The 27,491-nt window shown below is 46.9% G+C and overlaps 5 protein-coding genes and 1 long non-coding RNA gene across 11 annotated transcripts in view; 3 read left to right on the top strand and 3 right to left on the bottom strand.

Annotated features, from left to right (window-relative positions):
- Window positions 1-887: 887 nt before the first annotated feature.
- Window positions 888-4,038, bottom strand: Rpn1 (regulatory particle non-ATPase 1). Of its 2 annotated transcripts, none has more exons than XM_015187921.2 (2): window positions 1,948-4,038; window positions 888-1,884 (listed from the first exon to the last, which is right to left on the bottom strand). In XM_015187921.2, exons 1-2 carry the CDS (start codon window positions 3,862-3,864, stop codon window positions 1,048-1,050), a joined length of 2,754 nt encoding a protein of 917 aa, XP_015043407.1. In that variant the 5' UTR covers window positions 3,865-4,038; the 3' UTR covers window positions 888-1,047. The 2 variants fall into 2 exon arrangements, with proteins under 2 accessions (XP_015043407.1, XP_001354016.2); XM_001353980.4 differs by having other exon boundaries at window positions 891-1,887.
- A 389-nt stretch (window positions 4,039-4,427) lies between these two features.
- On the top strand, window positions 4,428-5,639 carry Mtr3 (exosome complex exonuclease Mtr3). The gene is made up of 2 exons (XM_001353981.4): window positions 4,428-4,677; window positions 4,742-5,639. Exons 1-2 carry the CDS (start codon window positions 4,527-4,529, stop codon window positions 5,584-5,586), a joined length of 996 nt encoding a protein of 331 aa, XP_001354017.4. The 5' UTR covers window positions 4,428-4,526; the 3' UTR covers window positions 5,587-5,639.
- Window positions 5,624-7,729, bottom strand: Prp3 (pre-mRNA processing factor 3). The gene is made up of 2 exons (XM_001353982.4): window positions 6,522-7,729; window positions 5,624-6,454 (listed from the first exon to the last, which is right to left on the bottom strand). Exons 1-2 carry the CDS (start codon window positions 7,573-7,575, stop codon window positions 5,700-5,702), a joined length of 1,809 nt encoding a protein of 602 aa, XP_001354018.1. The 5' UTR covers window positions 7,576-7,729; the 3' UTR covers window positions 5,624-5,699.
- Window positions 7,730-8,574: 845 nt separating this feature from the next.
- The window catches only part of Mi-2 (chromodomain-helicase-DNA-binding protein Mi-2 homolog), a 29,454-nt gene continuing 10,537 nt past the window's right edge, over window positions 8,575-27,491 (top strand). For both annotated transcript variants that reach the window (XM_015187922.2, XM_002135168.3), the window contains exon 1: window positions 8,575-8,782. In XM_015187922.2, the coding sequence (XP_015043408.2) occupies window positions 8,746-8,782 (37 nt within the window). In that variant the 5' untranslated portion in view covers window positions 8,575-8,745. The remainder of the gene's footprint in view (window positions 8,783-27,491) is intronic.
- On the top strand, window positions 9,394-27,190 carry Su(Tpl) (Suppressor of Triplolethal). Of its 4 annotated transcripts, none has more exons than XM_033382648.1 (5): window positions 9,394-9,666; window positions 20,329-20,470; window positions 20,536-20,882; window positions 20,966-20,994; window positions 23,345-27,190. In XM_033382648.1, the coding sequence occupies exon 5, from the start codon at window positions 23,712-23,714 to the stop codon at window positions 27,084-27,086; it is 3,375 nt and encodes a 1,124-aa protein (XP_033238539.1). In that variant the 5' UTR covers window positions 9,394-9,666; window positions 20,329-20,470; window positions 20,536-20,882; window positions 20,966-20,994; window positions 23,345-23,711; the 3' UTR covers window positions 27,087-27,190. The 4 variants fall into 4 exon arrangements, with proteins under 4 accessions (XP_033238539.1, XP_015043409.2, XP_002135203.2 ...); XM_015187923.2 differs by having other exon boundaries at window positions 9,394-9,629; XM_002135167.3 differs by having other exon boundaries at window positions 9,394-9,609.
- On the bottom strand, window positions 14,405-16,143 carry LOC117184533 (uncharacterized). The gene is made up of 2 exons (XR_004469930.1): window positions 15,642-16,143; window positions 14,405-15,604 (listed from the first exon to the last, which is right to left on the bottom strand). It is a non-coding gene; the product is annotated as an uncharacterized lncRNA (long non-coding RNA).

The raw sequence follows: 27,491 nt of genomic DNA on the forward strand, positions 1-27,491 counted from the left end.
AAGTGCAAACATTCGTCTTCTTCTGCCCGATACTCGAAGAATATTTGTGGTGAAAGTGGATCCCAGAAGGAAGCGTCCCCATAAAGTATATATATTCTTGATCAGCCTAGACGATATAGCCATGTTTGTCTGTCTTAAAGACTATAACAGCTAGAGCAACCAAATTTTGTGTGTAGGCTCCTGGAATATCACACTGAATCAGCAGATGGCTGAATCTGCGCCATCTTCCTCGTGCAGTGTGCGGCCCCCGTCGGAGGAGAGCGGTTGTTGTTGGTTTAAGATGGAAGAGAGGGAGAGACGGATCAAATATTCTAGAATTCTGATCGAATAGGTCATTAGGTGGGTAAGGTGGGTAAGGTGACAAGTGCCAGCAAAATTGAGAGATCGATCCCTCCCCCCCGTTGGAAAGCAAGAGAGCAGAAGGAGAAGCAATAAGCCAGCAAATTTGTGTGTTGCTTTCTCATTCTCTTCACCAGAAAATCCAATGGAGACTGAGCGAGAAAAGAGAACCGAATCGATTCGGTTGCCTGCTCTAATTGAGGTTCTTATGCTCGGCCTATAATCCAATATCCCTGTACCACTTTGTATGTGAGCGAGGATAGGATACCTAGCTCTTTAAGATCTGATTGGTTACATTTTTCCTCGATCATTATCTTACCAATCCTTCCTGCATGCAAGCGACCGGTTGGTCATACAGCAGCGCCCCTCAGTCGGTTGGGCTTTGGCTTAATGTCTCATGGGGCACTTGATATAATATTTAACATAACATAATACAGAGCTCTGTTCTCTGCTTAATTCGAAATTCGAAAAGTGAGCCATCCCTGAGCCTCAGCGCATTGTCTCCCTTCTCTGGGAATGGCCTTTCGGGCAATTCCATTGATGTTTTATAAGTAGATATAATTGTTTATTAATGACATTTGAAAGCAATTGCCGAAAAGAAAACAAGTTCTTCATATTGTTGGGGTGTTCCGTTGCCGAACCTTAAATTTCTCGCCTGAACTTAACTAATAGATGATCCGATGATCGATGATCGGTGATTGAATCTTTCTATTTGACAAAATTGGGATTCTTTTTCAGTATGACGAATCCCTCCATGACCGGCGTCAGGGCCAGATACTCGTCGGTGGCCAGCTCGGCCCGCTCGCCGATGGCCAGCAGGACGGGCGTTGTGTGCGTTTGGAAGCCAGTGATGGTCTTCGGCTTGCCAGCCTGTCCGACCACATCGATGGCAATGCCCACGCGCACAGGGACCTGCAGCTGGTTGAGCTCCTCGTCGAAGGTGATCAGCATGCGGGCCTGCATGGCCGGGACCAAAGTGTAAAGCAGATAGTGGGAGCGATTGAGGATCAGGTTCTTCACATCCAGCAGCGAGACCAGCGTGGCCATCAGTCCGGCAACTGCCATGGGGTTCATCAGCTGGCGATCGCTGTGGTAGGGACTCAGCGAGAGGGTGCCCTTGCCCAAATGGGTCAGGCTCTGGGCAATGCGCACCATAAACAGATTGCTGGGATCCTTCGAGTGATACTGGGCCAGCTGGCGCAGCATGGAGGCCAGTCGGGCATTGTTGGTGCCGGCTCCCACGAGACCCATGGCGAAAATGGCATTGTGTGCCACCTCCGCATCGCTGTCGTGCGAGAACTTGCTCAGCGTATCCAGGATGTTCAGCTTGGGATTGGAGGCGGATATCAGGCCCAGGGCCAAAGGCACGGAGCGCCTAATGGCCGGCTCGCAGTAGCGCAACAGGTTGCCAAACGAGCGGTAGGCCATCTCGGCGCCAATGTCCTCTCCCATGGCAATCAAGGCAATGCCAAGAACGGCAATCGCTTGTGTGGCCGACAGATCCTTCTCGCGCTCCTTATCTTTCTCCTTCTCCTTTTCCTTGTCCTGCTAAAATGGGAACTCACAAAATAGTTAGAAATAGTTACAGATAAAGAATGAAGGAGCTACCTTATCCTTGCCCTTGTCCTTCTTGCTCTTCTCCTTCTCGTCGTCGGCGCTGACAGTCTCATAGTGATCGGAGCAGATGTGCAGCAGCTGCTGGATCTTCAAAACATTGCCAGTGCCGGCATAGGCACAAATGTCCACCATGGTGGTCGCCATACTGCGATAGGGCTCCTCTAGAACCTCCAGCGTCATCATCACCGCTTCGGTGGACTTTTGACGACCCAGATAGAGGAGACCCAGGCCCAAGAACAGGAATCTTGTGTAGGTATCCTTGAGATCGGACTTGGTCAACCCCATGATGGTCTGCAGCAGGATCTCGGTGATCTCTGAATTGCAGGAACCCACACTGATCAGACCCAGCGACAGAGCCGTGATGCCGAGTATCTCCACGCTGGCGGAGGTCTTGTTGCTGCCAAACGAGAACACCGTCTTGAGGGTGTCGATCACAATGGAGCGATTGGAGCCGGCATAGGCGATGCCCAGGCCCAGGATAGCGCCCACACGCATGCAATTGTTCTGGTTCTCAATGTAGTCCGAGAGCAGGGCATGGGCCGGATCGACCTCGTTGCGAATGCCGCAATTAACGATGCCGCAGGCCAGCAGGGCACCCGACTTAATGTTGTCATCCGTGGAATACAGATACTTGTCGATCATGGTTAGACCGCCATCGACATCCCAGAGCAGGATCAGACCCAGGGAGGCGGTGGCCGATAGCATGCCGTGCTCCTTGTTCTTGTACAGCCACTTATTGCCATCCTCGGACAGCAGCTTGTCCACACCGAAGCCCGCGTTGACGAAGCCATTGACAAAGCTGGCGGCCAGATTCTGCTTGGCCGAGTCCACCTGAATGGAGGCGAAACGCGATCGCGAGTTGTCCAGATGCGACTTGTAAATATCCTCCGGTGTCTTGGGCTCCATGATGTCCAGCTCACGGGCCAGATTGAGGAAGTGCTTGTTCAAATTCGCATTCGACATGATCTCCATGAGGTCATCGTAGTCCTGCACCGACTCGTCCAGCTCCAGGCAGATTTGCTGGCGGGCCAGCATGAAGGCCAACTGTTTCTGCATGCCCGGCTCCTTGGGCTCTTTGAAGATCTCCCCAATCTTGTCCATGTCATTCAGCATCAGGGCCAGCCGCATGGCCTGGGTATGCTGCGTGAACTTGCGCGACAGCTGCAGGGCCGTCTCCAGTATGATGGTGTTGTCCGGCTCGGGGACATACGGATAGCAGGACTGCAGGTACAAACAGACACGGGGATAGGCCGACTCGTCCACATACTCGCTGAGCAAATGCAGATGATCGATTTCGATCAGCAAGTCACAGGCATCCGCCTCAGCATTGTGCTCCATGTTGTAGGGAATAATCTGCTTGACCAGCTCAATCAGCTGGGTGCGGAAGTCGCCCGTCGTGTCGTGATAGTGGGCGGATATCTCACCGGACAGATGGCGCACATACTCGTGGCCCCACTCGCCGATCTTTTGCTTACGATCGCACAGGAACCTGTAGGCCAGACAATCCTTGCCACTGCCCATGGTCATCGAGAGCACCGATATAATGTCGGCGCACAGCTGCCGCGTCTGCTCGTCGGGCATCTGTTTATAGACGGTCTTCATCGTCTCGTAGTGGGGGCGCATGAACTTCAGGGGTTTGGGCACCGAAGTCATCGATGTGGTGGAGGCACGTATCAACTTAGCCATCATTTCCAGCGCTGGCTGGTACAACTTTATGTCGTTCTCCTGCAGACGCAGCACGAGCATCTCCAGTTCCTCCTGCAGCTGCTGATCCTCGTCCGACAGCTCGGGCTGCTCCTTATCGTCTTTCTTTGCTTTGTCATCGCTGGAATCTCCCTGTTTCGCCTTCAAATCCTTGGGATCGGCAACTGCCGGCTCCTTCTGCTCCTGCTTAATCTCACCCGTCATGTTTCAACTACGAATATTTCTACGACTTTCGTTTGAGAACCTTGTTTAATTTTTGATTTTGCAGTAAATGCGGCGTTCACTTTTCGTTCCTCTTTTTTATCTTTTTTTTTCCTTGTTTCTGAATTACACAGCGCTTTTTGGTACAGTGTGACCGCAGACTTATCGATCAAATATACCGTCCTATCGTCATAAATATACCGAAACATTTGAAAAATATACCGTAAATATACTGACAAATTAAATTTCTATTTAACATATTCCTCATTTTTGATATTCCGTGGAATATTAATAGATAGATACCCGATTCAAAGAGAGCGTAAAAGAGAGCCTTCACCGATTTGAAGAGAGCAAAAAGAGCCAATAACCGTTTGAAGAAAGTCGATACTATCGACTGGATGCGAGTGGTGCGCGCCAAATAGAAATTGTTTGATAGTGAATGAGCGAAAAGCATTTAAATGCAATCTATTGGAATAATTGATTTAAATCGTTTGCTTGAAATGACTATGGAAACCATCAATATAGGCAAACATCGATAGGCAGCCATATTCCGTAGTGTTGGGTAAACAAAATCTGCAATCTTTTTTCAACACTTAAGCTCTGATTTCAAACACGTTTCCATTTGTTATTAATGAATTAAGTTAAATATATCCAAGAAAAACAAAATGTTGAGGGTAACACAAACAAAAAACGCCCTGCTGGATGGGGCCACAATAGCAGAAGATCTATACACAACACCAAAGGACTGCGAAGAGGGCTTCGAGAGCCTCGAGTTGCCGGGCAAGAACCCAAAAAAACTGAGCCCACGTTCAACATGCAAGTGTCTAATTAAATATTAAATGAAGTTGTTTATATTGACCATCCATGTGTTTTTATGCAGTCCTTCGTGCTGGAGTTCTGACAACAGTTCGGGGCTCCGCTTACATGGAATATGGCAACACAAAAGTCATGGCCATTGTGGCGCCTCCACACGAGATGATGCGCGCCACCGCCCGCCGCATGAACATGGGCGTCATCAATTGCTTTGTGAACTTTGCGGCCTTTGCCACCGGGGAGCTGGAGTCGGTGCCGGAGCGCGAAAAGCACCTGGGCAGCATGTTGTCCAAGGCCCTGGAGCCAGTTGTCTGCCGCACAGAGTTCCTCAACTTCCAGCTGGACATCCGAGTGCTGATACTGGACGACGACGGCTGCCTGCTCAGCACGGCCATCAACTGCTGCGGCGTGGCCCTGGTTGAGTGCGGCATCTCCACCTATGACCTGGTCACGGCCTCCACGGCGTGCATTTATCGCGACAATGTGTTCCTCAACCCCACTGCTAAGGAGGAGGAGCTGCTGCGTAAGCATCGGGGAGGCCACGCGCTGGCAGGCAGTGAAAACAGCAGCAGTACCTCAACCGGCGCTCCCCAAGAGCACGGCCTTATCACCACTGCCAGCATGGACACCTTTGATCAGCTGGCCCAGTGCCAGCAGTGTGGCTATCTCAGTCCCGGCACTTATGTAAAACTGCTCGACTACACCCTCGCCATCAACAAGTCGCTGCGGCAGATAATACGTCGCGTCCTCACGGCACGCATCAAGGAGCAGCACGAGCTCGATGTCCGCGAGAAGGCCGAGAGCGCCCTGGAAGACCAGCGTTTGGCGGAGATCATTGAGAGACTCGGGCGGCAGGGCTTGGATGAGTTTATCCAATCCACCATCAAGGAAGATCCATTTGTCAAGAGATAAAGTTTCCCCCAAATAAATATTGCTCCCACGATCAATATAACTTGTTCTCCAAATTGAAATGTTTACTTTTCAAGCTAAAAATAGGCCGAAATGCTTTAAAACGCTACTTTGTCTTACTGCTGATCCGTGGAGGCCTCCAGCACGGCGCCGGAGTAGGCCAGATCCCAGTAGTGCTCCACTTGATGCTTCTGAAAGAACTCGCGCGCCATCTTCTCCATGGGAAAGATCTTGAATTTGATCTCGCCAAAGTGACGACGCTGGCTGGTGCCCTCCCAGACCAGGACACACGAGTTGGGCACGTCCTGGCCATCGTTGCCCTTGGCTAGATCTTCGTCCCACTTGATGCGCGTCAGCATGAGGCGGCGGTACTTTTTCTGCTGCTTGGGACCGCCTTCGACCACTACGACACAGCAGTCGCGGAAGAGGGCAACCGTGCCCGTCATCTGCAGCTGTTTGGCATTCGTCTCCACCTTGAACTTCTTGCTCTGATTGTCCTGTAGGTCGCGTATGCGATAGACGCTCACATGGACCCCGCAGCTGGTGTCCTCCTTCAGCTTGCGCTGCTTCTTCTCGCTCTTCTGCTCGCTGGTCAGCTTCCTGGCATTGTTGGCATCCTCGTGCGCCTTCTGCCGCTTGGCCATCTGCTCGCGCACATGCTGCTCCATTTTGGTGGGATCCTGAACGGCATCCGAACCGAGCACTCGCATCAGATTCGAAATGCGCAACTTTGGCTCGGGCGGTGCCACTAGTCCGAGGCGTATCTTCTCCTGTTCCTCCTTCCAGGCCTCACGACGATTCTGGCGGCGCAGCTTCTTGCGCTCCTTCTTGGTGAGGAATACGGGCAAATAAACCGGCTTCAAGGGCTCATCTGCAAAGGCGGAACATTGTTAATTGTATTTACGACATGGAAATGGGAGTGAGTGTTTGTAACGTACTTGGCGGCTTCATTTGAGTGGGATGCTCGATGAGGTTGCTGATGGCCGTCTGGCGTATGCTTATCTTACCGCTTCCCTCGTCCAGCGTCTGCAGATCCTGTGTGAGGATAACAGAGTCCCACCACTCCATGGCCGGCACATCGTCGGGCATGTCCTGCTTGGGGGCAATCAGCGCCAATTTTGTAGCCGACGAGATGCCCGTCTTCCTGGCTATCTGCGATATTTCGTTCTGCAGCCGCTCCAGCTGGCTCTTCATGCGCATCCGCTCGGCCAGCTGCTGGAACTTGCCGGGCTCGTGAAAGCGCAGCATTCGCTTGTTCCGCACCGTCGGCTTTAGGGCGATGCGGTCGTCAAAGTACTTGATGGCATCGTCCTGGGCAGAGCCGACCGCACCCTCGCCGCTACGCTCGCTGGGTCCCGCTTGACGCTGGAACACTTCGCGCTTCTTTGCCCGTATATTGGCCTTGAGTGTAGGCGTAACCGTGGGTATGTTAATAGCTCGTCCGCTTTTGTCGACGGTGCGTCCCTCATCGTCGAGAATGAGCGGCTTGGGACGCTCCTGCTGCTGGGCAGCAGCTGCAGCGGCAGCCGCCACGGCTGTGGGTTGGATGAGGTTGGCCAGATTGCCCGTTAGCTTGGCACGTATCTGAGCCTGCAGCTCTGCGATCTTTCTGGCCTTGTCCGCATCCTCGGGGGTCGGCTTCTTGGATAGCGCCTGTGCTGCCATGGCAACGGGCATACCAATCGAAGGGACAGAGGCTAGTAGGGGATCCTTGTCCCGCAGGTTGCTCAAGGCTCTTTTACGCTCCTCGATTTCGCGCTGGGCATGCGCCATCATCAGCTTGATTTGCGTGGAGCTAAGCGAAGAGGCTGCGGCGGCGGCTGTGATCGTCGGAAGCAGCTCATCGCCGTTTTTTTCCTTGACATCGAAGCGAGATTTCTTCGGCGCTTCGACGCCGTCGGCCCCAGGCACGGCTACAGACGCAGCAGCGCGCTTTTTCGCCAATTTCTGTTCTTCGCTGTCGCCATCCTTGCGCGTTATAATGGACGACATAATTCGCAATTAAATTGGTCTGACTAAAAAGTAAAAATTATTTACCAAAAACTTTGCACATTCCTCTCGCGTTTTATTGGTATTACAAAAAACGCATAGGGTCACACGCGGAGCCAAATATATTTACTCGGTAGAGGTGTCAAAAATCGATGGCACTATCGATACTATCGATGGTTTTGCTACTATTCATGATACTATCGAGCTCTTATCGGTCGCTTCCCCTTCTCTACTTTGATTTTGAAAAGTGCAGTGGTGTCAACCGAAAATCTTGAAAATCCCTTTATACATTCAAATGCAAGCGCATTTTTTTAGAAGTACCACGATCGCATATAAATAGTTCAAGGTTCAAATGTTGACAGGCAGGTCGGTTTTTTTTTGCAAGAGAAATAAAAAAAAAGGCTTTTGATATTTGAAGATCGCTCAGCAATCAGCCCCTCAGCCACCATATAAGATCCCCGATCCCCCTTAAAAGACCATTCTATCCAAAACTATCGAGTGGTGCCATTTTCGATGGTTTGATTGGTTTCTTTTCTAACCTATCGATAAAATATACCGTCCGAGAAATATACCAAAATATACCGTTTCATTTTAAAAATATACCGTAAATATGCTGACGAATTCGAGTTAAATTGTACATCTTTTTTGATATTCCGATTAATCAAAATATTTTCTACTTGACTGGTTAGCTTTAAATTCTCATCATTATGGATCGGTTACAGAAAATAACGTTTGAGCAAACAAAATAACCAGTCTATCCAATCGATAGTACCGAAAGCCGTTTCTTGGGATTGTTATCCCAAGAGATATCGTGGTATTTTTTTTAAAGAAAAAATAAAGGATAGGATGCACCTACAAGAGTAAATTCTATTACTTTATTAGTATTATTAGTATTATTTTCCGGTTTAACATAAGTTGTTATCCTGTTTAAATAACGGGGGCTTAGGTGGGCTAAGTTCGTTTTTTCATCGGTATATTTAAGGTATATTTTGGTATATTTCCGAGGGTCAGACCGTATATTTGTTCGCTCTCCGCTCCGCCATATTTGTTAAAGCCGCTTGCAACTTGTCTATTTTTTTTCTCGTCGTGTCTGTGTGTGCTCAAATAATTGTTGTGGAAATAAGACGATTATAGTGTGGATAAATAGCTTAAAAGTTGCATTAAGCTGCAAGCATGGCATCGGAGGAAGAGAACGACGATAATTTTCAGGGTAAGTCCATTGTTTTAGTCTACATTTGATGAGTTGAAAATTTCTGGTTGCTCAGAATCTGAGAACCGTGGTCATGTTCAAGAGCCGCGATGCCGCGCAGCGTGCGTTTCATACACCCCCATGCCCCTTTATTATTATTGTTTGTTATGGTCGAAAATGCCAATAAGAAATTTTGACTCGCAGCATTCGATCGAAATGATTTATGTTACAACAAATCTTGTGAAATATTTGATGTGTGTGGCGCGTTTTTCTTCGGTTTTGCGCCTCCTTCATTCTACACAAATTTATTATTGCATTTTTTGTATTCTCTCGTTTCGCCAATGCAAGACACGTATAGCCGTCCCGCTCGCACAACAAAACATCTGTTCTGCGTTCTGTGCGGTTGTTTTGTTCTATCGGCGTGTAAAACTTTTATTAAATGCACAAAATCATGTGGGAACTTGTTCCCACCCAAGCCATTTATTAGTTAAAGACTATATATTAGATTATCATCTGATTTTGGTATATTTTATCTCGATTAAATTGTATAGTCGCAGTATGGCCGTATACGAACACGGACGCAATACCAGTCGCGGTGTTACCGTTTGCGATAACAGTAGGACCGTATTTGAAAACGGCCGAAATCCAGAGCTCGAAGAGGGCAACCACTTACATTCATTTCATTGTTGCTTGGACGTGGCAGCCATGACGTGATTTTCTGAATTTTTTTTGTTGAACCAGATTACACTATTAATTATAAAAAGAATTGTAGTTTAAGGGAAATACGTGCATTAATCGTAACAGCATCGTTTGCAAGCGGCTCAATTAAGTGTTAACCGAAAAATCCAGTGCGTAATATAGTTTAGAAGTGAGTGCAAAAATCTGAAAATTATCAGAAATATTGTGTAAGAAAGAAAAAGAAGCAAAAAAAATATAATGCATACGCTCAAAACGGAACGGAACAAAGATGCGTGAAAATTTTGTCGCATTTACATTGCTGAATATACATATGTGATTTTCCTTCCACTCCACACGGTGCTCCCCGCCCCCCTTCCGGCTGTGCTCTGTTCACTCTTGATTGATTTCTCCACTTTTTGTGTATGTGTCTGTATGTGTGCGTGTTATGCACGCGCGCTCCAGCTAACGTCGCCGTCTGTCGTCGCCTCGACCCGACTCTGAACGAACTACAAAAAATAAGTTAAAAAATACCATCGAAAACGTATTTTACGCGTTTCAACTACATTTTTAAATAATGATACAAACGAAATAGTAAAATCAACTTTCAAAAAAGTGCCGCTACCGTACAAAATACAGAAAAAAACCACTTAACCAAAATATGCCAACACACAAGTAAGAAGCAGCATTGACAGAGAAAAGAAGAGAGAAGAAGTAGAGAGAGACAGAGAGAGAGAGAGAGAGCCTGGCAAGGAAATTGCTGGAATGTAGCAGAAAACCAATAAACAATATGTCGCCGCCGCCATGTAACAACAATATTATCAACCCCAATTTTGCATAGAATTTATGTTAATTCACTCGCAGCTGTTCCCGTTGTCTGCTGCCTGCCCTCAGCCTGTCCCTGCCCCCATTTTTTGCTTCTCATTCTCGAAGCTGTTGCATTGTGGGCGTGCGTCTATATATATGTATATGCATGTACATGAATGTGTGTGCGAGTGTAGAAGTTATCCTAGAGCAAAAACGTGGGAGGGAGCGGGAGAGGAGCTGAGGTGTGCGTCTAATTTTAACATTAAACTTTTGTTTGTTGCTGTTGCTGGTGTGACTCGCTCGTTCTAATTAGATTTTCTGCCTTAGTGGCGTTATCCTTGTACGGTTGTTTGTTTACCCGCTAAGTAACATCGATTTATGTATGTATGTACATACATATGTATTGAAAATAAATGGATGATGTAGCCGCCTCCCTATTTGTGACGTTAGAGAGCTCTCTTTCCTTCCCCATTCCTCATCCCCCTTCCCCCGCATGACTGGCTAGCTGGCCCACTTGCTCGCGTTGGTTGTCTCTTGTCGTCTCGCCGTCGCGCGTCGGCTCTCATTTCGCAACTTCAGCATTCCAAAGAAATCCAATCCAAGACTTCTCTTTGATTTCACCAACTTGGGAGCGCTTCGTTTGAACCAATTCTCACCCATTGCCGGTTTTGATTCATTTTTAACCTATATTTAATAAAATATTCAGAAAGCATGTGTTAACCAGATGATGAAAGTGTTTATTTTTGCACCCGTACATGAATGACAAACAAACAAACCGCAATTTATTTTTCATAATTTATGGTTAGTCATTGTCTCTTACAAGTAAACAATCGAGTAATGCGACATTGCATAAATTGCACAAAAACAACAACAGCAATTGAGATGGAAATACAGTTGGTGCGAGAGAGAAAGAGAGATCGAGCGAACTTGCTTGCTGTTTGTAGGTGTAAGTACTAGTGTGTGCGTATGTGTGTGGTCGAGTGCCACTATTTTGTGCAGTAATGCAAGGCAACTAGAGAGAGGGAGGAGGAGGAGGAGGAAGAGGAGGTAGAGAGCTTCTATGACGTATTAGGAGATTGCTGCTTACGTACGCTGCGCCCTGGACTTGCGTAGATGGGCTCGCATTGCTAGGGACCTGGGACCTTCTGTTGAAACTGCTTGCCGTTTGTTTGATTTTCTCGTAATAAAGATGAACACAAAAGGTTTTCTAGCCACCCATTTATTTATTCATTTGGCTGTTGCCGAGGGACAGGCACGTATAAATATCCACTTGCATATACGTATCGTACTCAAAAATGATATGAAACAACAACAACGTGGCGCCAACAGAAATAAAATTCAATACAAGAAGTGAAAGTATATTGTGTCTGTGTTTATGAGAGCTGCTTTACTGCTTGCAGGTGTGTGTGTGTGTGTGTGTGTAGTGTTGGTGTCTCGATCTTACCTTGCTTTTGCGAACGCGAGCACGAAACTACAACGTGCCGTCACACTCGCACGCATTGCATTTAATCATGCCAACAACAAGTGGTGCTTTTTTATATCCGCATGTGTGTGTCAAAATGTATGGGTGTGTGTGTGTGTTTGTGTGCTGGCATTTCGAAAAGTTTACTTGCTCTTAAAATCTACAAAACTATATGAAGCTCAAATAAGAAATGTAAATATTATTTTCGCTTGGAAATCGTTCTCCCAAATAGAACACTCAATTTATTGATGGGGGTTTTTTTTATACATATACATATGGTATTTGTTGCTGCTGTTCTTTTCATTTTGACATTTGACGCGTTTTTTTTCGCTCTTTTAAAACGCTGGTAGTGGTGTTGGTGTGGCCGTACTACCACAACTATAAAATCACAATAAGCAGACTGTCGGGCATATTTTGCTGTTTTTGTGCACACAAATGAAATCGGCAGCATTTGACATTGATTACTGTAATACCTTTTGCGTGTGTCTATCTGTGTCTGTTCCGTTCCTGTTGTTTCTCTATGTGTGCTTTTCAATATTTGTGCAACTGCTTGTTGTTTGTGCTGTCTTTTTTTCTACCTATTTACAGTAATTGTGCTGTTGCTCGATCACGAGCAGCGGTGGAGAGGGAAGGCCAGGCAGGCCGCGTTTCAGTTTTGTTCGCTTGAGTGTTGTATATATTTTGTTTCAGATTATTCGTCGCCCACTGAAACCACCTTCGCATGCACATCGTGACAAAGTTCATACATCAATTGATATTTTGGAAGTTGCGATACATTCTCATGTACATAAATCTTTCATGTACTCTTTATGTACGAGCTTAATTATTTGAATACATTCAATGCACATGTGTGCAGGGCAGAACACCCACATATGCAAGATCGCTTTTACTGATATCATTGAGCAGTGCACATGTAACTGTGCTTTGTTGCTATGGCTCGCTGGCTGAGATGCTCTCTTTCTGGAGACCACACCCCCTCCCCTTCTGCATATCAACCGAGAGGCGACTCGACCGGAGAGGAGGGGAGGAGGCGAAAGTGAAGGTCATTAATATTTGCATATGTAAATGTTTACGCATCTGAGCGTAGCGCGTACCAAGCGAAAATGTCAAAAAACATAAATGGTCTTATGGCAAATGAAATGCCGTTCGTTTCGTATCGGTTGCCGTCCATTGTGGTTTCCGTTTCTCGGAACCACTCGCCTCTCGCGACACACAAGAACACTCGGTGGGGTGCTTTTTGTTTTTAATTGGTTAACTTAATTGTAATTGGTATCGGGGGTTCCACTTTTGTCATGACAATTCCTCATTTTTTGCTGTTAAATTGTTACCGTAAATAGGTTTATGGGTAACTATTCTATTTTCTGTTTCTGGGTGTGTACAGCACCGATGTGTGCCGTGTGGCAAGGTAGGGTGGAAAAGCTTTTATGGCCGCACCGCACCGCACCGTACACAAAATTATTTGCGTCGAACTTGTGTTGTTTGTCCGCACTATCTCGATATCGATGCTTTTTTTTTTGGCACATGTAATCGAAATCGTTTGTTTTACCAGTGCTGTCTAATTAGCCAATTAGCTGCTAGTGCTGCAAGCTGTCACTTCACTCTGGCTTAGCTTGGTAGCGTAGCGACTAGGTGCATAATTGTTGCCAACGAACGCCATTGCCACCACTTTGCTGCCTCTGTATGTGTGTGTGTGTGTGCGTGTGTGTGTGTGCGTGTGTACGTGTGCACGTACCCGTATGTATTTTGATTATTGTAATCCGTCGTTAACTTTGGCATAGTTTCTCGTCTCGCGGGGCTGAGAAACCAGAAAATAAAACCGACAAAAAAAACAACCAACATTAAAATTACCAACCCAAGAGACAGGGCAGAGGCACAACAAAAGCAAAAGTAGTTGACAGCCAGCACACCCCGAGAGAGCTCTGGTCTGGTATTCGTGGTATGGTTTGTGTCTCTGCCACCACCAGCCAACAGCCAACAGCCACCAGCCACCAGCCTGCCTCTTGTTACATATCTTTGTAGTTGTGCGGTTGTATGGTTGTAGCTCTGGTCTTGTACTTGTTGTTTTGCGGTTGCTTTAGTCGTCGTCGTACTCACGCTCTTGCCTATAATGTTTATATAATTTTTCGTATCTTTCATTTCTCACATGCACCGCTTTGAGGTTTATTTTTTTTTTATGGTTCGTTGTGGGTTGAGTTTCGGCTTTGTCTTTTTGGTGCACTCTTTCAACCACCTCCCAACACCCAGCAAGCGGACCCAAGCGCAACTTGAGTTCGTTTGTCGGTCCTTTCTTGTGACTACCTGATAGATACATACATACATATATCCTGGTATTTCCTACCTATATGTGGACTGTAGTGGAAGGAAAGATCTGTGAACCCCCCCCAGTTCCATTAGCAGCAAAAAACAGACACCGGAACACACCGGAAACTACGGCATTAGACAAGCCGAGCCACAAGCCACAAGGTACAAGGCACAAGCCACAAGGCAAGGTGATGGCCATACACTGATGACGTTCTGCGAAAGCATCCACGGAATTCTGCGGAAGTTCAATTAGCAATCACTACTACAAGTACAAGTACGAGTACGAGTACGAGTACGTGTCCGTGTACGAGTACCAGTGATAAGTGGGGGGTGGCAAAGCCATGACAAATTTGTTGCAATTGAATTTGAACGTTTTACTGGAAGCGAAACGTAAACGCTTAAAGCAAACTCCAACTCTGGGTTGCATCCCATGGAAGAGTCATTTAATATATAGATTTTTAAATGAAATATTAAAAAGTTGATTGTACACTGCTGGTTTTGTCTGACCTTCAGTCATTTTCGAAAAGATATAGCCTCCATATACTCGTGCCTATATGCGAGACGAGACGCAGGCATATACAAAATGTATATTCATTTTTTATAATGAAAGACACGGCCAACAGCAACAAATTCATAACAAGCCCCAGAGAGGGAAATACCAGTCGGTTGTTGCTTGTTGCTGTTGTTGGTTGGTTGGTTCGTTGGGTTGGTGTGGTTTCTTTCAAGTCCGTTTTTAGTCCAGTTCCAAATTGCCAACACTGTTGCTGTTTTGTGGCTTTTGTTTTTGGTGTTGTCGTCTCGTATCGTTTCGTATCGTTTCGTCTCTGGCCTCTGATCCAATAAGAAGAAATCCAAACTGAATCTGGGAAGACAAGTTTTTCGAACGCGAACGCTTCGGGCAGCACCACCGCCGCTCACTCTCGAATCGAATCGAATCTCTGTCTTGGAGTGGCCTGGCCTGGCCTGGCCTGGCCCGGCCCGGCCCGGCCTGGTCTTGTCTTTCGAAGCCTTCTAGTTGCCGCGCCGCCTCTCCATCCGCCTCACCCGGACCATGTTTAGTATCGGGTTTTCCATTGGCTCTCGGGGCTTTTTAGCTTTTTGGGTGTTGTTGATTAGCATGCATATGTATTTGTGTGCGCGTCAACAGCCACAGCCACAGACACAGCCACAGCCACAGCCACAGTCGCCACACAGCAGCAGAAGATATCGTACTTTGCGGCTTTGTGGCCGCCTGTGTGTGTGTTTTGTCGTTACGAAACACATATAAAAAGTTTTTTATTTGAAATTTATTTAAGTTTTGCTTTTGGGAAAAACAAAAACAGCTTGACTTTATTTAAATTGTTTAAAAAGCCAACCGATAAACTCAGCTCTCAGACCAGTTAGGTTAGCAACACACAAGATGTTTGTCGGGGGGGGGGGGACGGACAGCGAAGAAGAAGCATTCAGGGGGACTTTTCTTAATTCTGGTATTCCGCCGCTTGGCTTGGCTTGGCTCGGCTCGCCTCGCTCGTTAATTGACCCACTATTAGTGGTAGACCCAAATTGGTTTCTCACAAAGCTGGAGATACTACACATTATATTGTGGCTCCCTTTGAGCCCTGGAAATCATCCGTTTATCGATATTTGTTTTACAACCCTGCTCCATATAAAATGTCAACAGGATCTCTTCGCGAACCTCGCCATGCCCCCAAAAATATGTGTCTTGCTGAAAAAAGGAATGGGGAAACGTGTGCCGGTAGTTTTTTTTTTGTTCATATCCTCCTCATCGTGCCGTTTTCTGATTAAATTCAAATTGCTTTTTATTGACGATTTGTATATTTTTTTTTTCGACGAAAACCAGATTCTCTGACGGTGGAGCCCCAGTGGAGCAGGGGCTCAGGTCAGGTTCATTAAAACAAAGCTTCGTAGAAAAAACACACACACTAATTCCAAAGTGGTTTCTTGGCTGAAACTGAAACAGCTGCTAAAAGCTTTCTTTATCCAACCAGCCCATCCATCCCGCACCATCGATTAAGTGCGGTAATTTTTGTTGTTTTAGTTGCGGCGGCTTTCAAATTAACAGATAACACTCTGTCCACGTAAATAAGTTCGAGACCCACACGCAACCCGCCGAACATTACTAATCTAATCTGAAGTAGTGTGTGTGTGTGTGTGTGTGTGTGTGTGTGTGTGTGTGCCCCCAGATCCAGATATGTGTATGTTGAAATTCCGATTTATGCCGATTCACGGTCAATGTTTTTCCGATTTCAATTCCTTCTCCTTTACTCTTTTCGTATGTCTATTTCAAAGAGAGATAGAGACACAGGGAACGCTTGAATTACGCATTTCCGTTTAACATTTGGCTGTGGTTTGATGTTGTTGTTAAAGAATCACATTCTGAATTATGCAATGATCTGATCGCTTCGAACTGGATATGTTTCAAATCGGTCATTGAACGAACACGGTTCATTTGTTGTGTCGATTCTTTGGATGTCTTGAGAGAGAGGGAGAGAGAGTTCTCGGGGCTGTCTGTCGTTCATTTTCATGGGGCCACAAGTTCAGTGTACCTTCCTTTTTTTCGTCTTTTTTTTGTTGTTGTTGCCCCGTATTCTGTTGTCTTTATTTTGCCAAAGGCGTCAGAGTTCAGCGCTCCAAGAAGCTTAGGATATGCCTTTGGCTTGTTTCATAGGTTTTTATTATCATTCTGGGAAACAAAATAAATTGTTACTGATTAATATCAGGCTGTGCTTTTTCTCCGAACGATAGAAAGACGGATTTTTCATGAAAAGGCATTTATTTATATGTCTGTATATGTATTTGTTTATTGCTTTCGATTGTTGAACTTGAAATTAGAAGCACGCTTAATTCGAATATTGTGGCGAATCTATGCAACATTCTCCTTGTCGATACTTGATGAGGTGCTATCGATACTCGGCAATGCGATATGTTTTATTACATACTTAATCGTGCATCCCTAATCTGTTGTAAGCTTTCTTCTCTTCGTGTCGGCAACGGGCAGTGTTTCTTTTGATGGCACCTAACGGTTAATAACCTCTAACGGGGATAATATGCAATTGTCGGAACCAAGCTGAGAATCGAATCGCATGTGCGAGACGACGGCATTTAACACCTTTTTTGTTTTTATATAAAATATTTATTTTTCATCATAAAATATTTCCTTACTCAATTTGTTGTTGTGTGATTCACACACAAGCACAGGGAGAGAGAGAGAGAGAGAGAGCGAGAGAGAGAGAGAGAGAGTGAGTAAGAGAGTCTCTGTCTCTGATATACGCTCACGCAGAGAAGGCATTTGTGGGTGCTGCCGCTGATGTTTTTGTTGTTGGCTGTCATTTCTGGACTATAAATAGCTTAGCGCTGAAGATAAAATTTAAAATATTGCCATTTTATTATATAAAACACAAGTGTGTGCGTGTGTGTGCATGTGTGAAAAGTTGGCTCTCCCCCTCTCTCCCTCTCTCTCTCTCTCTCTCTCTCTTCTGCTGGGGCATGTGTATGCGTTTTGAAAATGCACCATAATGGGGAAAAACACACAACAGAAATATTTGTATATGTGGACATGTATGTACATACATATGTACAATGTCCAAGGCATTTGGGATTCCCGTGTGGGCAATTACCAATAAGGCGGCCGTCCTCGTCACAGTCCCCCTCTGTGTACGTCCCCTTTCCATTCTGTTTGCCATCATTATCTGCTCTGGCAATTGATTATTCACTTCACACATACTTGCGTGCGCACATGAACATATGCATGCATGTATGTATGTATGTAGTATGCATGTGTAGTACTCAAAAACACACATTTGTACTTAGCACCGAAGCCGTTATTGCTCTCAGCTGTCGCCGTTGTCGCTTGCATTTCAAGCACTGTTATTTTTTAATAGTAGGTGCAAAGTCTGGCAGGGCTGCCAGATCATCTTGTCCTATGATAACATCAGCCAATACAATGCCCAAGTTTTGGCCAATGGCTTGCATCTTGCAGTGGCACCACGTTTCCAGCCGAGACACGTGCAGTGATAAGCCAGTCCCATTCAAAGTGGTTAGATAGCATTTTGGTCGCATTTTTGCATGCAGCCCTGGTGGGTCGGGAATGCGTGCCTGCGTGTGTGTATATGTGTGTGTATGTGTGTGTGTGTGTGGTAACCCCGTAACTTCTGCCATGATTTATCAGTCTCTCGTCCTCTCGCTCCGACACAACACACAAGTGAAACCGATTATGGTACTATTTATAAAGAGAGACCCGAGACCCATTGCTAGAGCTGCCTTACCTTCTTATTACTAAACCTTGCTTTTGTTTTTGTCTCACTTCCTCATTCATTTGACATTGTTATCGGTGGTTTGAGTAGCTCTTCTTCTTCGTATTCTTCTTCTTCATGTGGTTGTTGTTGCTGTTGTTGTTGTTGCAGTGTCAAAGAATCGCTGCACAGGGGAACAGTACAAAGAAAATTATTCCACACAGCTGACAGCTGCTTCATCTATTTTTCACCCATGAGATACATATGTATGTATGTAGATACGTACGTATATAATATATGTATGTTTGTATGTTTGTACATACATTTATTCATGAGAATGCATGCATCTCCATCCCTCTCCAGTTTTCTTTTGAGCATTCCATTCCTATACTCTCACGTATTGTATTTTATTAAAGTTTCCATTTATGTGCGAGTATTGTTTTATTGTGTGGCGGTGGTTGATGGCCGCGCTCGGCTCCTGTTGCCTGCGGGCCAGCTGTTGAACAAGTCGTCCTGCTCCGCCATACATACGAGTATTTTTTTCTTTCTTTTCCTGTACTTGTGTGCATTTCCTCTGCCTGCCTGCGTATCCTTGGCCTTAGTGCTCCCTCCCTCTGATGTTTGTCCTTCTTACTCGCTCCCTTATCTTATCCTTGGCCTTCCGTCTCTCTCTCTCTCTCTCTCCCTCGGCTTATCCTTCTTCATACACCTCTCCCTCTCCCTTGCTTGGAGAGTGCATTGGCCTTTCGTCGTTCAGCGGCTCTCAATGCTATTTAAGCGGCATTTTGTGTTGTTCCTGTTGTTGTAGCCAAACGAAACTTGAAATTGTGTTGCTGCTGTTGCTGCTGTTGCTGTGGTGCTCCTCTCTTTGTTTCGTTTTCGCGTTTGTTGTATTTGTATTTGGTTTTAGCTAATTTGTTTAGAGTTGACTGCAAATTTGTTACTACTGAGGCACGAACACACAGCCGCGACATTGTACATATTTATGTATTGTATGTATGTATGTATAAATGAGTTCATAAAGTTTTTACCTTGACAAAGTGGGGTTGCTGCTGCTTTGGATAGTTTCGCTTGTGTGTGTGTGTGTGTGTGTGTGTGAGCTTATTTAAAAGTGGGCTGTTTCTGTGCATCCTTGTGGGAAAACAGAGGGGAGATTCTTCAAAGGAAAAAGTTGTTGTGGTGCTTCCGGAGATCCCTTATTTCCTTACCAGTCACTTTATGTGATCAGTTCTGCCTCTCTCTCCCTCTCTCTCTCTTCCTTTCTATCTTTGGTATCTGTTCGTGCTGGCGATTCCAGATACCTGCCTACCCCCTACATCTTTGCTTCCTTCCCTCCCCCCACCACGACGGGAAGTCCCAGTTGAAGAGCATCAAGGTGTGCGTGCGCCCTTGACTGTTTTACCCACTGGCAAAAAAAAAGAAGTAATAAACGAAACAAAAATAGAGTTTCATTGTTGAATACAAACACACTGCAAAACATTTGCAGGTACAAAGGTGTGAATGTGTGTGTGGGGGAAGGCAGAACAGAACTGAGATAAGCCCAGCCAGGCCAGAAGAGAGCATAGACCAAGAGAGTCGGCAGTCACAACGGTAGACAACACGACCAAGCACGAACAAAACGAAGACACTACAAAAATGTGAACGCACACACACATGCAAAGGGGGGCACCCGCTACGGTAAATCTACCTGAAAGCGGAAAATTTTCGTATGCAAAAATGTCAAAAGTGAACACAACCCCCCAACCACATGCAAAAGAAATATGACGGAGCGAGTGTCTGCACTCTTTTTCGAGTGTTCGTTTCCCAAAGAGAGTCGCCTTAAGAGAGTCAGCGACAAGAGAGTGAGAGAGTGAGAGAGAGTAGCGAGAGCCTACGTAGTGGGCCTGCAACGTAAACATAAAACAGCTGAGTTTTTCAAAACGTATGATCGTTAGGCTCCGCGTAACGCGAAATAAACAGTAAAGTAAAGGAGAATTACGGAAGTGGGAGTACGAAGCGGATGTGTGGAGCGGAGCTGGAAAAAAGACAAAAGTGGAAATTCACAAGTGTTTTAAATAGAAAAATTAACAAAAGGTGTTTTTTCTTATCAGAGTGTAAAGTGAAAATAAGAACATTGCAATATTCCAACAACAAGAAACGAATCAAAACGTAACAGCAGAAATCAAAGAGGACGACGACAAGCAAAGGCACAGTAATCCAACAATCAAGCAACTACAATAAGCCCAAAAATAAGTACGAAACAATTCTAAATATGCCATAAACGTGATTTTAAACTAAAGTTGGTCACAATTTTATAGACAAGACCAACAATCGCCGCAGCTGCTGCAGTAGCCCCAATAAAAGCGTCCGTCGTCCAATTTGAAAGCTTAAAGCACCTCTCCCCATCGCACTTTCCAACACTGCACTGTGGAGCCTAAGCAGGCAGTGAGCGAGAGGGCGAGAGCGAGCGAGCAACAGCTGATTGGGATAGTTGCTGTGCTGCTGTTGGGGAATCTGCGCAGAGAGAGAGAGAGCAAGAGCAAGAGCGAGAGCGAGAGCGAAACTACTACGTGTGACGTGTGTGGGGGCATACAGGTGGCAGAACAGCTGTTCCAACAACAAAAAAGCAATACAACAAATATCCATTTTTCTAGAATATCCCATTGTAAGTACAGAAGTGCATTGTCCTTGTTTACTTTTCGTTATTAAGCTGAAATATTTTCTTTCATATTCTGTACCTGCACCTAGACCCCGACTGCAGTTGTTCCACGTATAAAGTAAGCTATTTGTTTCAATTTTTTTTTGTCATATTTTTGCTAAGACGTGCGCTGACACACACACATACATGCACGCATGCAGACTACACAAGAGAACAGGCGTAAGAGAGTCGTTAAGAAAAGAGAACAGGCCTTCTCCTGTCTAACGGGCAACGTTTCTGGCTAAGACATTGCCAAGTGCGCACATTAAATCGCAAACTTGTTTTCGTTTTTCGCTTTGCTCCACACGCTTCACTTACAACAAAAGCAACAACAGCAAGAGCAAGAGCCACAGCCACAGCCAGAGCCAGAGCTGTGGCCGAAAGACAGCAAGTGATACAAGGCACGTACGTACGTTAATACATGGCCTAACGAGAGCCCACTAAGAGAGGGAGAGCCAAAAGATAGAGAGAAGAGCGACAGAGAGAGAGAGAGAGAGAGGGAGAGCCACCTCGACATCAGTGATCTGCTCCGTCGCACTCGTTGTCGCCTGGCCACAGCGGCCACGGGGCGGAGTGAGCGGTGTAATAAACGAGTGCACAGTGAGCAGAGCAGAGAAGAGGAGGAGAGGAGAGCAGACGACGGCGACGGGCAACCACTTGAAAGCAACTCGTTTCGATTTCATTTAGCAGATACCTTTTGTACGTTGATTAAGATACCTTGGGACTCACATACAGCCCCCCGATCCCATACAAAAGAAGGCAAATAAACTGCAATAAAACACAAGAAATCATTGGGAACCGAGTGAAACGTGTAAATAAATGTGAATCGGAACGTTAGCAATAAAGAAATATATGAAAATTCCAGTGCCAAGTACAAACAGAGATAGAAATACGAGAATTCCAAAACCGAAAATGTCTTGAGTAAAAGTGTAAATCGAAATACATGTGAAATACACGCACGCATACATCAATAGCAGAAAGAGAAAAAAGTGGTTAAAAGGCATTCAAAATTAACAAAATATTTCAACTGAAACGTGAGAGTGTGTGCGTTGTTGTGAGTGTTCAAAGTAAAAGACATACACACACATATGTAGGCCTCCACATACATTCGTGCATACATATTGAAATACATATATATACATACGTACATATGTATCGATGTGCAACTAATATAGATGTGGACAAGAAAATATAATAAGCAGAGCCAGAGCCAGAGCCATAGCCATAGCCACAGCCATAGCCATAGACATAGCCAGAGGCAGAAGTAAAATATATAAAAATCGTAAAAACGTACAAACACAGATGATTTTTAGCAAAAAGCGAAAAGAAAAAAGATCAAGCAGCAGCAACAAAAACAACACAACGGAGAAGCCAATCAAAACAGCAGTTGTCTCGCTTCAACGCTCTCGCTGCGATCGACAGTGACAGCAGCAGCAGCAGCAGAAGCAGAAGCAGAAGCAAGGCAAGGAGCCGAAGCAAGAGCGAGAGAGACCAAAAGCAGTCACGGACGTGTGTGAGCAGAGCAGACCAGCATTGATTTGATTGCTGCTGCTGCTGCCGTCGTCGTCTTTGATTTTGCTTATGGCCGCCGCTGACTGACCTGAGAGCACCTCTTACATATGTACATGTGTATGCACTACACACATGCATAAACAAATACATTGACAACTGTTGGCACCTGGCGCAGGAGTCGCTGTCGCTGCCGCTGCGGTACTTTCAACAAGCGAATTTTACAACTACAACAAAAGTAACGGCAGCAGCAAAAGCAGTACCAGCAGCACACCCCCGTCACACCGTCACACCGTCCGCCTGCAGAAGCAGCAGCAGAAGCAACAGCAACAGAGCAGAGCATACATGCGCCTACCTTAACCCAATTAAAACACCATATTATTTAACAAAAGAAATTGTGTTATTTGCAAAGAGCACACACATCGAAAGAAACAGACAGGCGGACAGCTAGAGAGAGCGAGAGCGAGAGCGAGGGAGAGAGAGAGAGTAATACAAAGCAAAGAGAGCGAGTACAACAATTGGGAGTGCAAATATCTACCAGAAGACTCTTTTTGAAAGTAGACAGACATATACAAAAAATATGTCTTCCATACGGAAGTGAAATTCTCAAGTGAAAAGGAAGCAAAATACAGCTATACATATACGGAGCGGTTGCGTTTATTGATCCTTGCCTGCATTTGAAAGAAAAACACCTTTTTTTTTGTACAAAGCTCAGCTTAAAGAGCCAAAAAGAGAGGAAAATATATCTGTGCACCTCTCTGCGTGTGTGTGTGTGTGTGCGTGTTTTTGAGAGTGCAATATATATATAAATACATATATATATGCGAATGTGTGTGTGTGTCAAACTACACGTCTTAGCAACAACGAAATTCATTTTACGATTACAACATACTAAACTAAAACATTGTTAACTTGTACAGAAACATCAATCAAAACAACAACTGAAAATAAAAATCAAGTGAAGCAATCATCACCAGCAAGCAACAGCATCAACAACAAGCAACGCATCTTCCAGAAGCACCCTTCCAGACGTCCAAACGTTCCAATTTGTGCGCTTCCTTCCTTCCTTTGTACCCGTTTGGTCTATCACACGGGTCGGTTTTCCATTATTTTGCAACACTGGCTGGCCAAGCGTTCTGTCCTGCATCCTCTCACCTATTGCCATTCACCGTGCAACGGCACATCCTCCATCCATAGAAGGAACGGAACATTGAAATCACAGTTTGCACATCCATCCGATTGATCTGATCTGGTTCGATTCGATTTGCGGCTAATTGCGCGCACGTTATGACCAATTCGATTGCGTCAGCAAAATGCCTGCCCAATGCACTCTCGTCTGGCAATTATGGTATGTCGCAAAGCCACCGTTACACCGATGATAGCAAGGAGTACATCATAGTCAAGCTCACCGACTCCGCCTTCCGTGCAATCGAGGAATACCAGCGGGACGACAATGCCAAGCGCCTGCAGCCCGGCCAGCGGGCCAAGATCCAGTTCATTGGCAACACCGGCGTCATACAGTTCCCCTCCCGCCCCTCGACGACCGAGGGCCATAGCAGCAACAACAATGGCAACAACAGCAACAGCAACCTACCTTCTGGCGGCAGCAGCAACCCTGGTGGCAGCCACATGGACGCAAATGGCGGACGCAAGTTTGGTTTCACCATCAACAACATGGAGGGTACCCTCGAGTGCGTCCAGCAGCAGCAACAGAACCTCGGCGTCCTCGGTGCGGTCACGCTCCGGATGCGGATACATGCCAACGACGATGTCTACGATACGACACGCACGAAAATGGCCATTGCCGAGGAGACGGAGAAGAGCAAGTGCATACGGGAGATCAAGCCAAATCAGTCGGATATTGGGCGTAAGGTGAAGAAGGCCCCATCGTCCTCATCCTCCCTGTCCGGATCCGCTACGGCTTCGATGACGACGACGACAGCATTTCATCATCACAGCAACAGCAACAGCAACAACAACCACAGTGGGAACAACAACAGCAACAACAGCAGCAGCAGCAATAGTTTTAATAGCAACAACAACAACAACAACAACAATAGTCGTAAGTTAGGTTCATCGCCATTTAATGGTCTAGGAGTAGGAGGAGCAGGAGCAGGAGCAGGAGTAGGATCATCATCGTATGCCACATCGTATGCCGCCGCCACAGCATCACAGCGATCGCCAAATCCGAGTACGCTGGGTGGCAGCGGCACAGTCAATGGCGGTGGAGCGTCGAGTCGCTACCACAGCAACACCAACAGCAACAACTCGGCCTCCTCGCTGGCCTCAACATTTGCCAATGGAATATCGCAGGGCTACAACATGAGCGGCAGCTCGCCGAGGGACAGCCAACCAATCAACAACAACAGCAGCACCATCAGCAGCAGCAGCATCAGCAGTAGCAACATCACCAACCACACAACAACCACAACCTCCGCCATATCCACCTCCTCGACAAACGGACGCAGCAAAATGGTTAGCGGAGGCGGCAGCAACTCGAGGAGCGGCAACAACAAGTCATCCGGTGGCAACAAGATGTCAGATGTGTCGAGGCGCACCATTCGGGAGCGCCTGATCCACTTGCTGGCGCTCAAGGCGTTCAAGAAGCCGGAGCTGTTCGCTCGACTGAACAACGAGGGGATACGGGAGCGGGAGCGCAACCTGATTACCAGCATACTCAAGGACATCAGCACGATGGCGCAGAACACGTACAATCTGCGGCGCCAGATGTGGAACGACGTGGACGAGAACTGGCCGTACTTTAGCGAGCAGGAGGTGCAGCAGCTGAAGCGCCGCAAGCCCCAGAATCTGACACCCCCGATGAGCTCCGATGCGGGCAGCTCGACCTCCGGCCAGAGTCCCACATCGACGCATACGGGAAGCCCACCGCCGCATGGCAATGGCGGGGGAGTGGGTGGCGGTGGCGGCGGCAGCCTGAAGCGCACCAGCCTGGAGTACGACGAGACGATGTTCAGCACTGTGCAGCCGAAGAAGCAGCGCATCAGTCACTACAAGAAGGACACTCCGCCCTCGGCCACATCGTACCCGTCCTCCTCCTCCGTGTCCGTGTCTGCCTCTTCCTCCTCGTCGAACCGGAACCGCTACACGCCACCGCAGCGACAAGGGGGTCCGCTGGACGATCACACAAGCGGTGATCTCAGCTACAATGTCCTGGACAACATGGAGGAGTTCATGAGCTCAACGGCAGCGGCGGTGGCAGCAGCGACGCATCAGCAGCAGCACCCGAGGAGCAATAGCAGTAGCAGCAGTAGGCGTGGCAACTCCTCCCAAAACGGTGGAAGCGGTAGCGGCAGCGGCAGCAAGGACAAACGCAATTCAACTGGCAGCAATTCCAGTAGTTCCAGCGGCTATGAGACACAGCTGGAGCGCAATCGGACGACGACGGCGGCGACGGCGAGCATGCCAGCGAGTCGCAACAGCAAATCCTCGACAACGCCGCCCAAGCTGGCGACCAGCTTTGTGCCAGCAGCCACCGGAGGGGGAAAAGGATCTGGATCTGGATCTGGAGGCAAGCAACGTTCTTCGGCGGCGGCTAATCTGCCACTGCAGCAGCAACAGCATCAGCAGCAGCAGAGCGACTACAACTCGTACAACAACAACACCCATGCGGCCTCCAACAGCAAGAAGCGTACGAGTAGTGCATCATCGTCCAACGACAGAGGCCAGCGCCAGAGGAGCTCGAACTCAAGCTCAGGCTCCTATCAACAGGTTCCACCTCCCTCCTCCGCCACCGTCTCCCGTTCCGCATCGGCGTCGTCCGTCCACCAGCACCAGCAACAGCAGCAGCAGCAACAACAGCACCAGCAGTACCATAGCCATCAGCAGCAGCAGCAGCATCTGCAGCAGCATGGAGCTCCGGCAGCCAGCAGCGCCCAGCACCCATCGCCCACACAGCAGCTGGCGGCGGCTACCCATGCGTATGCGAACGCCGATGCCGATTCGTCCTCGAGCCCACGCTACGACTTCAGCCAATACGTTCCCATACATTCACTGGAAGTACGTAGACGCTACAAGACTGAATTTGAGAGCGACTACGATGAGTATCGCAAGCTGCTGACCCGCGTCGAGGGCGTGCGCAACCGCTTCCAGACCCTCTCTGAGCGCATGGACAGCGCCCGGCGTAGCGACAACGGCTGCGGGGACTACGATCAGATCAAGCGCCAGATTGTCAGCGAGTACGAGCGCATCAACAACGATCGCACCATCCGCGAGGACAAGCAGCGGTTCGACTACTTGCAAGCCAAGCTGGCCCACATCAAGCAGCTGGTTACCGACTATGACCAGACATTGATCACATTGGCGGCTACGCCTGCTCCAACGCCTGCGCCCGCACCGGCACCGGCACCGGCACCTGCTCACGCTCCTGCCCAAGCACAAATGGCGGCGCGACACGCGGAACAGCAGCGGAGACAGCAGCAGCACCATGCGGTGGAGACGATAGAACAGCATCATCCTCAGCAGCATCATCCTCAGCAGCATCAGCATCAGCAGCAACAGCCACAGTCGCAGTCGCAGGAGCCTCAAAGCGATTCGGATGACAGTTCCGAAAGTTCGGATTCCAACGATGATGATGATGATGATGAGAACTGCGAAGATTCCAACTCCAATACCGACGACGATCAGAACCGCGACCGCTACTGATACACACACAACTACTTCGATGATCCGCGTAACCCTCCCTAACCCAAACTCCCTCTAACCCCTAACCCCATGTAAAAAGGCAAAACAAACAAACAAACAAAAAATGAAGAAGAAAAGGAAACTATTATATACATAAATACAACAAATACTATTATAGTAAAAACATAATACAACAAACAAAAACATAAACATAAACATAAACATAAAGAAACAAACAAAAAATCAACAACAAAATACAAGCGAGCGAGACACCGCGAGAAAAACACCAAGCAACAAAAATGTTCTTCAAGAAATTGTACTGCAAAAACACCAACAAAGAAAAAACAAATGTTGAAATTACGGAATATGTTAAAAGAAAAATATATAAAAAAAAAAATTTAAATAAAACAAACAAAAATACACACA

The sequence above is a fragment of the Drosophila pseudoobscura genome, chromosome X (assembly GCF_009870125.1).
Source record: "Drosophila pseudoobscura strain MV-25-SWS-2005 chromosome X, UCI_Dpse_MV25, whole genome shotgun sequence".
Taxonomy (NCBI): Eukaryota; Metazoa; Arthropoda; class Insecta; order Diptera; family Drosophilidae; genus Drosophila; species Drosophila pseudoobscura.